The 12841-nt window shown below is 44.6% G+C and overlaps 1 protein-coding gene across 2 annotated transcripts in view; it reads right to left on the bottom strand.

Moving 5' to 3' along the window:
- Nucleotides 1–10965, bottom strand: part of VCL (vinculin) — a 61706-nt gene extending 50741 nt beyond the window's left edge. For both annotated transcript variants that reach the window (XM_074155319.1, XM_074155320.1), the window contains exon 1: nucleotides 10529–10965. In XM_074155319.1, the coding sequence (XP_074011420.1) occupies nucleotides 10529–10696 (168 nt within the window). In that variant the 5' untranslated portion in view covers nucleotides 10697–10965. The remainder of the gene's footprint in view (nucleotides 1–10528) is intronic.
- Between the last annotated feature and the right edge of the window lie 1876 nt (nucleotides 10966–12841).

The following is a 12841-nucleotide window of genomic DNA, read 5'->3' as shown; positions in this document are numbered from 1 at the left end:
GAAGTGTTTGTGCAGACAAACAAAACAAGGCCTGCATTAGAAAAAGAAAGTTTTATTAATGTGTCCCTCCTCAAAACCAGTTGCAACATGCAGCCTCTTCCAAACTCAGGGAAAGGTCTGAGAAGGTCAGCAGAGGAAGAAACTCAGCTGGAATAACTGAAGTTCCAGATGACAGCTTTTAATAGCTTCCCTGCTTGACGGGAGGAGTCTTCAAACTCTCCTATGGGTGAAAGACTGATACCCAGAAAACGGCTGAAAGCCTAGAATGGGCAAGGAAGTTGATATGGTTCATCCTTTAATAACCTTCCCTTTTTGATGCACCACACCTTACATTATATAGCAACTTTCTGATGAGAATTTAAAAAAAAAAACCAAAACAAATGACAGAAGACAACAGTCATTACTGTTTGCCATCACATAATGGCTTAGCTAAGGTGACGCTTGTGATTTATCCAGTACAGGCCAGAGCACTCGACATCAATTCAGGGGTTGCAGAAATAACCACCATCTCTCATGCTGCTACTTTGGTACTTCTGTGACTATACCTGTTAAAGAAATTAATTTCTATATCTATTTTCTTGTGCACTCTTCAGCATTTAAGGAGGGACAGACTTGCCTCTGTAGTTCGTACAAAGACTCAGCTACTAAAATGCCATTCAAGTTCAATATCATTATACTTCACTATTCCCACAAACAGAAGATAAACATTGTAAAGAACAGTCTGGTACTGCCATCAGCGTGTCCATTAAAAAAGAAAAGATGAAAAGCAACCTTTTCTATCACCTACTTTAAAAAGACGCATTGCTGGATAAACACCATCACAAGAATGTCAAGCGCTCCTGAATACACTTATGAACTGCAAATGCATTTATATTTATATTAATTACAGAGTAAGGCTTTTGGCCTTTGCCTACTGCTAACCTGAACTGAGACTGCCTTGAAATAATCTGTACCTTTTTGGACAGTTAAAAAATTTAGATAGTTTTGGAATTACCATACAAGCTTTCCTGTATCACAACCAAGTGACTGAAAATTGTCACAACTCTAGTTTGTAGAGCAATGAGACCAGAACAGCTGCAAGCATACACAGACTTTTTAAGCTGCACATGCAAAGATATCCAAGCATAAAGCTTGTAAAATTATCCAAAGCAGTACTCTTTCCTCAGTTCTGTTACTCATCATTTCATTTATGCACCATATTTATCTGAGAACAAAGGTCAAGCATGACAGTTGCTCAAGTCAAACTTTCTTAGGCCATCACAGAAAATCAGTTTAATGTGAAAATTGCTTACCTCCATGGCAATGGGAAGTGCTGCACTTTTCCTATCACACACTGTAAGCTCTAAATATCATCTTTCATTAGCAGACAGATACAGATTGAGAAGCCAAAGAGAGGAGGCAAGGAAGAACTGGTTGGGAATGCAAAAGTCAGGTGCAACCTTAGCTGCAGTGACCATGAGATGGTGGAATTCAGGATCCTTAAAGGAAGAAAAGACAAGTCAGACCCCAGGCTTCAGGGGAACAGACTTCGGCCTCTTCAGGGACCTCCTTGGATAAGTCTTAGAAAGATGGGATACAGTCTTAGAAAGAAGAGAAGTTCTGGAGAGCTGGTTGATTTTCAGGAATGCCCTCACTCAGGATGGTTCACCCTGGTGAGCAGGAAGTCAAGCAAAGGTGACAGGAGGCTTGCATGGATGAACAGAATTCTCCTGACAAAGCTGACATAAAAATAGGTGCACAAGAGGTAGAAGCATGGACAGGTGACTCAAGACTACAGAGATGCCACCTGAGCAGGCAGGCATGGAATCCATCCCAAAAATCTATCTAGAGTTGAATCTGGTGAGGGACATGAAGGACAACAAAAAAATGCTTGTATAAGTAACAGCAGCAACAAAACGAAGAGGAGGTAAAATGTGGGGCCACTGCTGAACAGGTGGGGGGCCTGGTGACAGCACAGAAGAGGGTGCAGTACCCAATATCTTCTTTACTGCAATCTTTACTAAGAAGACCTGCCTTCAGCAATCCCAGGTCCCCGAGACACACTGGAAGCTTGGCACAAGGAAAACTTCTCCTCAGTGAATGAAGCTCAGGTTACATTCGCTATTCTGTGGGTGTAACCACTGATGGAAAATGCAATGCAATTTTATTACAAAAGGTCTCTTCATAAGGGTTCCAAGCCAACAGCAACAAGACACACAACTTTTCTACAGGAACGGCTTGTTTCCACTCTTTACTGGAGAACCCTGATATGAATCATCATTCCTACCCTACCCATGAAGTCTGGGTACTGGGAAACTCTTCCGACACATGTTTTCTCAGTGAGAGTTATCAAGATCATCATCATTTACTAGTCAATATGAGCCGACGTTTTCAGTAATCATCAGCCTTAAGGAGTTAAGAGGGTTTTTTCCTTCCTTCCCCTTTCATCAGCCAGCATAACATAAATATTTCTTCTGAAGCATCAAAACACTATTTACTTCAGAATAAGAGATTTGTTCCTAAGTGAGCTGTTCAGTACGTTTTCACAGAAGACTTTGGTTCCAGTCGCAGGACAGAGGCAAGTCCAAGTCATACCTCAGTAGAGCTGAATTACTAGGGAAAGTAAACGAAGGATAGGTTTGTCACCTCTACTGATTCTCTGTCCAGTTTTTCATATTCTTGCAAATGCACTAAGGCCTGAAATTACTACAGGGACAAACTAGATCTGCTTCCAAATATTACGCACACAGAGTTTCCTGCCCATCAATTCAGTTTTGAGCTGCTAGGCTCATGTTTTAAGGAGAAATATTTGTAACTGACAAGAAGATCCAGCCTTTATTTTATCATTTCATCTCTCCATGTAGCAAGTCATCTTGTATCCTCAAAGTGTCTTCCAAAATAAATAACCACCCATCTGTGGTACGTTTCCATGTATCAACACCAGTTGTTCCTTTAGACTCCAATTACAGGACATTATCTAGGATTAATTCTATCTTGTCTGATGGCCCAAAAATTAAGGAAGAAATTATACAATTAAACATTACAATTCATTTAGTGGATGCACTTATAACAGTTACATAGTTATAAAGAAGACTCTTTACTGTTCAAATTAGGTAACAACAGTGTTCCCTAGCAAGAGCTTTTATTGCTGTGTTTGAAGATAAATGCCAGGAAGTTTATCATTTTGCAGGAATTAAGAACCATTGCCACAAAGGCAAGTTCTGTATCAAGAATTGCTTCTCAGCATTTGACTGAGCAAGTGACAGAACAGAATTTTTGACACTAAAGGGAAAAAAACCCAAACCAACCACCACACACATTACATTGCAATGTTTCTTAAGGTCTATTTTGCCAGTCTAACTTGCTTTTCAGAGTGAGAAAAGGCAGCAGGAGACTGATATTACTAACAGTAGATACTTTTTCTTCATATTTGGGTGAAAAAATACAAAGCCAGTAAGACTTCGTAAAACAATGCAGTCAGAAAGAACAGCTTTGGAACAACACATACAAGCTGTACAACAGACAAGTAGGGATAAAAAGCTGGTCTTAGCTATATGTGAAGCCACTACCAAAATTAAGCTGTGCTCCAGGCAAGGACTGCCTAGGACTGGCCTATTCTCTCCTTTGGAAAAGTAATTGGAAAAAAAGTGTCATTTGGCTTTTATTTAAGAATTCTAGCAGATTTGGAACAAGAACCATACCCTAGCATTTGCAACAACCAGTTAATCACTTCAGGCATTATTTCCAGTAAGTAGCATTAACACCACATGTTTGCTAACACATCTTTGAAACCACTGCTTGGCTCCCCCCTGCCTAGTCCTCTCAAAGACTTGCTTCATCAATCCAAATTCCACCTATATTGGTAAGGGGAAGACACCTGTAAATTGCCCTGCTTATGTTCTCAAGCTACGCATACCTAAGTGTAAAACATACTCAACCACGTTTTATTTGGTTCACTGTTTTAGTAAACTCTCTAAAGGAATTCCACATCTACAGTCCAATACTGCAAAAATTAGAAAAACATATTATTGTTTCAAAGCACAAAGCAAAACTCCATGGCACACTAAAGTAACAATAAGTCAGGAACATTGCTAAACATTGACCCTTAATATGGATTTAACAACTCCTCCCTCACTGCTGTAATTCACTTATGCAGCAGAAAGCATATGTTAAGTTTTCCAGAGCAGTAGTATATGCCATATTGTCGTCATATGGAATTTTTTAGTCCAACTGCCACTTTAAGATTATCCATTCCACAATAAAATTCTCAGTTTTTATGCCCCAGAAGCAAGCTGCATGTAATTAGTAATGGAGGCATTCACCACCTCTATGCACATTTAAAGGAACAGAGAACAAAACATTCCTTTTAAAGCTGATGAAGAGACTGGTATAAATTAAGTCACCAAACATAATAACAGAACAAAGAGATTATTCCATTCAAATCAGAAGCTGATTTATCACTTATGTAAAGATAGTTCCTAACAGATAAAAACAAGAAAGACTTTTATGATGTGCTTTTGTTATTACAAAGTTGCTTTCTGTCTGATTAATCATAAATCACTCTTCTCCCTGTCCCTCCCATGCACACACCCTAATGGGTTTTATCCACTTTCTCAAAGCATATGGCCACAATTCTCACAACGTGGTAAATTATCCCTAGAGAAACTGCAAGGACACTGAAGGAGAACGTTCCATTTCAAAAAAATAAGGAAATTTTTATTATTTAAAACACACTCTCTCCTGACACTAAAGACGAGTTTCTGCTACACACAGACAAGACCTAGAAACCAATAATGAAAAGACTTACTCTCTCATGAGATCATCTGGGCTCTTCTAGTCCTCTCATTCACTTGTCACCAAGTTTGAGTCCTGTAGAGGTTCAGATGAGCTGCTGTAACAGCCCATTTCTTTCAGCTTGAAGACATTCCAGTACAATAAACTGGAGGTGGGAAAACACAGACACTTCCCATGACAAGTTACAAACATCAAGAAAAAAAATTCATAGAGTTACTACAACCCCTTGTCTTTTGTGCTGTGCAGAAAATTCTGGAAGGAAAAAGCTTACATTTTTCCTTTCTTCTCCATCCTTTTCCAAGATACATAAATATATAAACGTAAATACTGCAAGCTAATTTTTCTCTCAAAAAAGAGAAACACTAAGCTGTCCTCAACAGCTCACTCCTCTCTTGCGTACCTTGAGATGCAGGCAAGTCAGCTGCACCAGAAGAAAACTTAGGGATGAGGAAGCTGTTCTACTGTCCACTCTCCACAACAGTTGGACCATTTCTCCTTATTTTAAGTGTTCAGCCATGTATTTGGCTTTCGTTACTGCAATCATGACAAGGTTTTCAAGGCAGGTTGCATTTTTCACAAATTCATTTTCTATGAGTGATTTCCAAGCTGGTGGTTTGCAGGTGTTGGTAGACAATGCACAGCTTGTCCAGGGACGATGTCCAGCTCTTTCTGCATGACCCTGCAACCCCAAGCAACTTCTCACTTGACCGAGGCCCATGGGTACGCACTCATAACACGTTGATTGATTCAGGTAATTATTACTTCTTCATCCACTAGGATGAGATAGGACAGCCGCTACAGCTACACTAAATGCAACTCTCTCACAGTTGAGTTCTTTTGGATTGCTTTAAACTTTATGTCACTATGTAAGTACTAGTATAGTTTCATAGTTTGGCAAGTAATCTGTGTGGTTTTAGTTATGCCTAGACGGGTGGCCTTCAGCTGGTGGTAGTTTGAAGAGACTGACCTTACAACTTCAGGAAGTGACAAAAAGCTCTGCCATGAATGACTGTTTGACCCAGTGCTCTAGGCTGTTGGTCTCATCAAGTACAACCTCCAGTTAAGCTTAATCTTATTCTAGACTGCTTTTATTTACTTTTAAAGGCTCTGCTCTACTTAAAGGAAACATCTGATAAATCATGACTACGAGACAGGATATTTGTAAGCTAAGAGACTGTTACTGATGATTAACCTGACCTGCTAGTTGTGGTTGGAGACTGATATACAGGAAGATGTCAGTACAGTTTCTTAAAATTCCTAATCTCAGATAAAGGCATATCACAGCATCCACCAAGAATATATTCTTGAGAAGCATGATAGTTAACAATTTAATGGAGAGTGAAGCAATTTCCCCCATAAAAATAATGTAACAGAAACTGCATGCAAGTAGACACTTATGAAACATATAGATTCAAATAAAAAAATGACAGTACCTATAGCATGTAGGATGAAAAGGCAGAAGCTACATCATCACCTAGGCAAGTGCTGGCCTTTCAGAGTGGATCTCTGTTCCAAAAGATCTCAGCTGCTTCATTTGTGACCATAAGTGTCTTACAAATTTTTCATCATGAGCATTTCACACCAGTGTCGCTTCCCTCAGATGGCTCAAGCTCAGTCAAAATAAAGGACTGAAAAACAGGGTAATGGTCAGGCATTTGGTCTCAGGTAAAGCAGGTCAGATCTTTCAGAGCACTGACCTGGTTCAACAGACTCTGAAAAGCCAACACCTCCTTGAGTTGCTGATCCTGCTCCAGTATTTAAATTATGTGGACTCAAGTCCCTTCTCAGGTTCCCCTCTACTACCTTAATTCTTATGCACAGAATTAGTTCCCAGTCTATCAAACTCAGCGGCTTCACCAATGGTACCGCTGGCATTTGGCAGAGCAGCAGCGACTCTGCTCTGAAGCAGTTCTGTCCCCAACAGTGAAGTGACAAGACTGGGCTACGCCTGTACTGACAGAAAGCCAAGAACCCATACAAGGAAGTAAGTTAATGGCATTTAAAACATCAAAGTAGAATTTGCTTTCTCTGTTCAGCAGTAATATAACATTACTCTGAACATAAACACCTGTAAATTCACTACTGGAAAGTAGAGGTTTTTCTTCTCCATAGATAAAGTTATTTTATATAATGTGTGTGATAGGATTAAGTTCCCTACATCATCATTAGTGATCTTTGATAGATATCCCTCTTTTTAGAAACAGGCTAAGTTTGACGAATGTTTTATTTAAAAAAAAAAAAAAAAATTAGAAACCCACCATATGGTTAATTTCCTCCCAGTGAAGTTTCCAGTTAGAAGTCTGAATTCTATTTTACTGCCCACTAAACTAACAGTGTATTTAGCAAGCTCTAAACTATTCCCTGCCTATTGGGCTTGACCGGTTTTTTTCCCCCCAACAAATTCTGTTGTCTTACAGTGTTACATCTTTAGCTACAAGAAACACCAAACCCCAACCCTCCCATAAGAGGCACACACCCACCCCAAACATCAGCCAATAAAAACATTAAGATCTTAAGTTAAAAAAAGGACTGATATATTACATTATTAATCTTGTGGTATTCATCTGAAGCCTCTCCCTCAAATTCTTGGCTCCAGTCAAGGGTTATTTTTGTGCAAAAAAGCTTCTGCCACTTACCTCTACATGCAAAGTTTTTGCATGGGCAACACGTACCTTATCTCACAGTTAAAGCCATTTCAAAGTACTTCAAAATAATTTGAGTATTCTTCTGCAAAAGCTATCCCCATCAGAATGTTCAAGGCACAGTAGAATCAAACTGTCAGGTATTGGGAACTAATACACAGGTGCAGAATACCAAGTCTTTGGTATTTGCCATAGGAAAAAGACTGACTTGTGAAGATTTAGTTATTTCATTAACTTTAACAATGACTTGGACTTTCGCTTACCCAGGATTACTTTACAATTAGGTTCTGACAAGGAAGCGTCCTAACAGTAGGTGTTATTGGGTGTGCAAGCCTTACATTAGAAGAGCCACAAAACTTAAGGTGGCTTAAGGCAAAACCTTAATTTACATTTCTGACAGAAAATACTGAAATGCCTGCTGAATGGCAAACTGAAGGAAAAGTCCTCACATAGAGATCTGAAGTCAAGTTATCCAGGAGAAAGACTCCCCTTTAACAGATCTAATAGTCTCAAATTTAAGACTCGCATATCTATCGACCTCTGTTCCATCTTGGATGTATTAACTCCATCTCAGAAGTGTCAACAAAATAAACTTTTAAGTTATTGCATGTGGCTCCTTCCTCACAACCATTTTCTCATTTCCTAGCCCATTTCCCCACACAGCACATCTAGGCCTTGCACAAGGAGGAGTATCAGCACTTCAAACCCTGCTACCAGCAGTTACTTACATGCAGTAATTACACAAACTAAATATTGCACCTTCCAAACTGTGGAGTCCTTACTATAGGCTGGGGAGCCAGAGAATGGTGCTGCTGCCTTTGACAAGTTGTCACTGAAAAACTTCTCTGCTGGTCAGTACTTACTGTCATGTATACTTTGTGATGCTCAGGCTACACAAAGAACCCTGAGCCAACAGCAAGCAACACAAAGAGCCAGCAGCTACATTACTGTCTTGGTTATCCTGACAATTCCCTCTTTGCTGTCACCTGCGAAGCCACCAGAGGACTCGCGATTAGACAACCTGTCTGCACAAATATTCCTGCTCTTGTGAAACTGCAGTTTCACAAGGCACCTTTACTCTTCAGAATGATGCACTGAAATCACAGCTCCAGATAGGAAACAGAAACTTTAATTCTGTATTTTTTCTAGTGTACTCAAAGCCGTATTCTACGAGATCAGGACATCTTCCCTGTAAGTACCACCTCAGATTACACCACTTCTATTTGCTCTTTGTGAATTAACACAGAAAAATAATTCAACAGCCTTTCCTTTTATCTAGCTAACAGGCAAGAAAAGAAAACCAGAGGCTTCCAAAAGAGTTCAAAATGAAAGAAGAGCTGGCATTAGCAAGCTGCAGAAAGAAACTAATTCTGTTCCTGCATTTCTCTAATAAATGCTACTTTATCAGATTAGGTTTCTTTTGAGAGGAGGCGGGGGGAGGAGGGGGAGAGGGGTGGAATAGCCACACAACCCAGCGATACAGGCTAAGCTCAGAGAGCCAAAGCGTTATTCTAAAGTCTTCCTTTCAAGGAAAAGAATTTCATACACTCAGGCTTCACACCCTTACAGCCAATACACCTATTACATCAGTTCATTGCTGCAGACTGATTGTTCTGCATAAAAACAAGAGAGTTTCAGCTACAGTCAGCAAGAAGCACAAGTATTCCAGGCACTACATCCTGTAAAATTCATGGAGTCACGGGGACCAAGAGTTGCACTTACGCTGGAGTAAACTGCAAAACCTCAAAGTGGCAAGTTATACGAGCAGTAGCAAGCACTACAGGCCGAAATCTGATAAACACATCACGTACATTAGTCATCTCGACAGCTTCTTATACCCACAAGCCTCATGATTTCAGTGCACTAATTCATCAGTTAACACTGACACCATATTTTAACTGTATGCAGCCATTTCATTTTAAGGTAAAGTTTGCTAGCAAGGGATATCACTTGCCACGAACGTCTTAAGAATTTCCCAGGATTCCAACTGAGCAAGTAACGCCTGATGTTCAAAAATGAACTCAGAGTATCTGTAAAGGAACTTAACAGAAGAGCATGGTAACTATTACAGGTAATTCTCAACGAAATAGAGGAGTATGTAACATTGCAGTGCTTTCTGTATCGAACAAGACATTTCTGCCTTGCAACAGTTTGCTGTTCTTTTCATGCAGTTGGTTACAAAAGTACTAATACAACTAAAATATTTCAAGTGTCTTAGTCATCTGCACTTCTCGGACCGAAATGTCCATATGGCAAATACTCAGATCTTAAAGAGAAACGCTACGTATAGCTGCTTTCAAGAAGCCAAGAGATTCAAGCTGATCTTCAGTCATCTTTAGCTTCCCACAACCAAACAGTCCCTCACACTCGAGGCTACAAAACAAACAGAAGAAGCTACAACTCCAAACTTTGCCTAGAAACCACAGGTCTGCCCCTCTTCAACCCCCGTGCTGATAACACAAGCCTCCACCAATATAAAAATCGATACCGAATGCCTGGAACGTCTGGGGTGGGTTTTTTGGGGGGTTGGGTTGGGTTTTTTTGCCCTTTTTTTTTTTTTTTTTTTTTAAAAAAAAGTCTAGGATCACACCAAGTAAGTGTTTTGCCTTTTATAGTGCAGACACTTAAAATAGGAGTTTCCAAGACAGCAGAAAAACCGCCCAGCGTTATCGGAGACACCCGAGAGGCGCCTCAGGGCGCACCCCGCAGGGAGCGGAGGGGACGGTGCACGAACAGCAGCGACTACAGCACTTTTCCTGCACTTTTAACAAGATACTGTCCCCCCAGGTGGGGAAAAGGCAGACTTCTTCAGCCACCGGGACGCCGCTCCGGACAACTCGTTGCCCCCCCAGCAGGGGCTCGCCCAGCTCCTTCGCCGGCCGGAGCGGGAAGAGCCAAAGGCGGCTTCCAGACAGGAGCCGCAGAGGTCCAGAAAGCCTCCCAACTTAACCCCTTCCCGGCCCCGGACACCGCTACAGCCGGGGGAGCCGCTCCGTGACGGGGCGGCCGGCGGTGGGGGGGTCCGGCACACCTGTGGGCGACAGGCCGGGGCGGCCCAAGCCGGGTCCCGTGAGGGAGACGCGGGAGGAGACGGGCCGGCCGCCGCTACTCACCCGCACCAGGTTGCTGACAGCGGCCTGTACGGCCGAGACGGGGGCGGTAAGGTCGGGGATGGCCTTGCCGTCCACCTCCCCCTCTTCGTGCATGATGACCAGGTGGGAGATCTGCTGGGCCACCGGCTCCAAGATGCTCTCGATGGTGCGCGTGTGGAAGACAGGCATGGCGGCGGCGGGGCGTGGGGGGGCCGGGGCCCGAAGTCCGTACAAACTCCTGGCAAACTCTGTCCCCGCGGGCTGGCACCCCGCTGAGAAAGCTGCGGCCTCCGCGCGAGGAGGGAAAACAAGGAAGAAAAGAAACGAGCCCTCAAGTCCTGCCCCTCCGCCCCTGAGGAGATTGCAGCAGCCCGCAGAAGAGGCTCCCGGTTCAGACTCACGGAGGCGGGACTCGAACTCGCTGCCCTCCTGCCTCCCCCTGGCAGCGCCCACCCCGCACTGGCACCGCTCCTCAGCCAGGCGGCGGCTTTTCAACCACTACAACCTACCCTCCCCGCCGCTGCCCGCCCCCTCGCCCGCCCTCGCCCAATGGCCGGGCCGGCTCCCCCGCTCCCAGTGGCGCAATGCCGCGTCCATCAACATTCCAGCGCTTCCCCCCCCGCCGCCTTTCCCGCACCACCCGCCTTCCCAACCAAGCTCGGTTGCGCGGGTGCTGGTTTCCCAGCGTTGGGATGACGTCAGACGTTCTGGTGTCCATATAAGGAGAGGATTAAGAGCCGGCTGCCGGGACAGCGGCCGAGGCGGCGGGGGTTGAGGGACGAGGGCGGTCGGCGGGGAGGGGATCCCTGCGCCCCGCCCCGCTGCCGGCACAAGTTCGGTCTGTCGGGCCGAGGCGCGATCGCCCGGCTGGGTGCGTGTGGCTGGGAAGGGGGTGGCCGAGGGGAAGGGGTGCCCCTCGTCCGCTCGTCCCTATTCCCCAGCCGCCGTTTCGGCCGGCTGCCCGTGGGGAGCTCTCCTCAGGCCGCTGCCGCTTCCCGTCCCCTCCTCACACACATACGGCTTTCCCTACAGAGCGCCCGCAACGGGCGCGCCCCGGGCGCGGTCGCAACCGCTTCCGCCCCACCGTGAGGAGAAGTAGTGGGAGGCGGTGGAGGCCGCTTCCCGCCCGTGCCCCGCCTGAGGTGGGGAGGTCTGCTCCCCCCCCCCCCCCCCCCCCCCCCCGGCTTTCTCTGATGTGGGGAGGGCCGCCCCCCCCTCCCTCTGAGGCGGAGGGGTCGCGGCGGGACGCTGCCTGGGGTCGGTGCCGGGCAGGGGGGAGAGCGAGTCGTTTTTTACCGTTACGCTGTGGTGATGGCGGGGGGGGGGGGGTGGGGGGCGTTTAAATACACTTAGGCGGACGGCGTAGGGTTTGCGGGAAGGAACGCGAGCCGTGGGCTGGGAGTAACGCAAATTCCCGCTCTCCCTACGGGGAGGGCTGGGTCACGGCTGCCGGGGGTGAGGGGGCGGCGGGAGTGCCGCCCCGGGGCCTCCGCACACAGCGGGGGTGAGGCGAGGCGGAGCCCGGCACGGCCCGCTCCCTCCGGGCACGGAGCGAGGGGCAGCAGGGTTGCTGTGTACTTCATCCTTTCCTTGATAACACCAACACAGAATTGAGCTTGGGAAATGATTACTGGAGGCTTTTAGGTATTTTTGTCCCGGCGCTGCTATTTTGAGCTGTAAATTCAATGTTCCCCTCAGACTAGCTTTCCCTCCGAAGCGTTTCGCGGCAAACAGCACGCTTTCTGCACTGTGTTTGAACGCAGCTGGTCCTACCGGCAGACACAGGGACACAGAGAAAGAGCAATTAAGTCAGTAAGGCTTCTTCTGGTCTTTAGAACTTCAAGTACCGGAGTTGTCATTGTTGGAGCTACAAGTTGTAGGCCTAAAGAGACTAAAAACTCCAGATTTTTTGCAGGGTTAGCAATCTTAGCAGCGTTTTTATCTCTGACTTTCTTTTTTTTTTGTTGTTGTTGCTCTCTTTTCCTTTAGGATGCTGAGAATTGTGTTTACGTGTGTGTACTTATTGAATCCACAGTGGCAAGAGTCAGACAACTAATTTCCATCTTGTACAATCCAGTTTTCTTTGGAAAGAGGTATACCTGTAGGCTTGATAACAGCTAATCAAATTATGTTATTGGCATGGAAAACATACTTTAGTATCAGTGTCTCAGCAGTAATGAGTATATTAAGTCACTTGAACTATGCACTGTAAGAGTGTTTAATGGTTTTAGCTATTGGCTATATAGCATTGTACTTATCATTTCTAGTATATTCATTCCCAGCAATGCCTCTTTAGCATACTATGGATCAGTAATAATGTGCACACATAAAAAT

The sequence above is a fragment of the Numenius arquata genome, chromosome 10, assembly GCF_964106895.1.
Source record: "Numenius arquata chromosome 10, bNumArq3.hap1.1, whole genome shotgun sequence".
Classification (NCBI taxonomy): Eukaryota; Metazoa; Chordata; class Aves; order Charadriiformes; family Scolopacidae; genus Numenius; species Numenius arquata.
The sequence above is the reverse complement of the archived record's forward strand: the minus strand, read 5'-3'. Positions and strand labels throughout refer to the sequence as shown.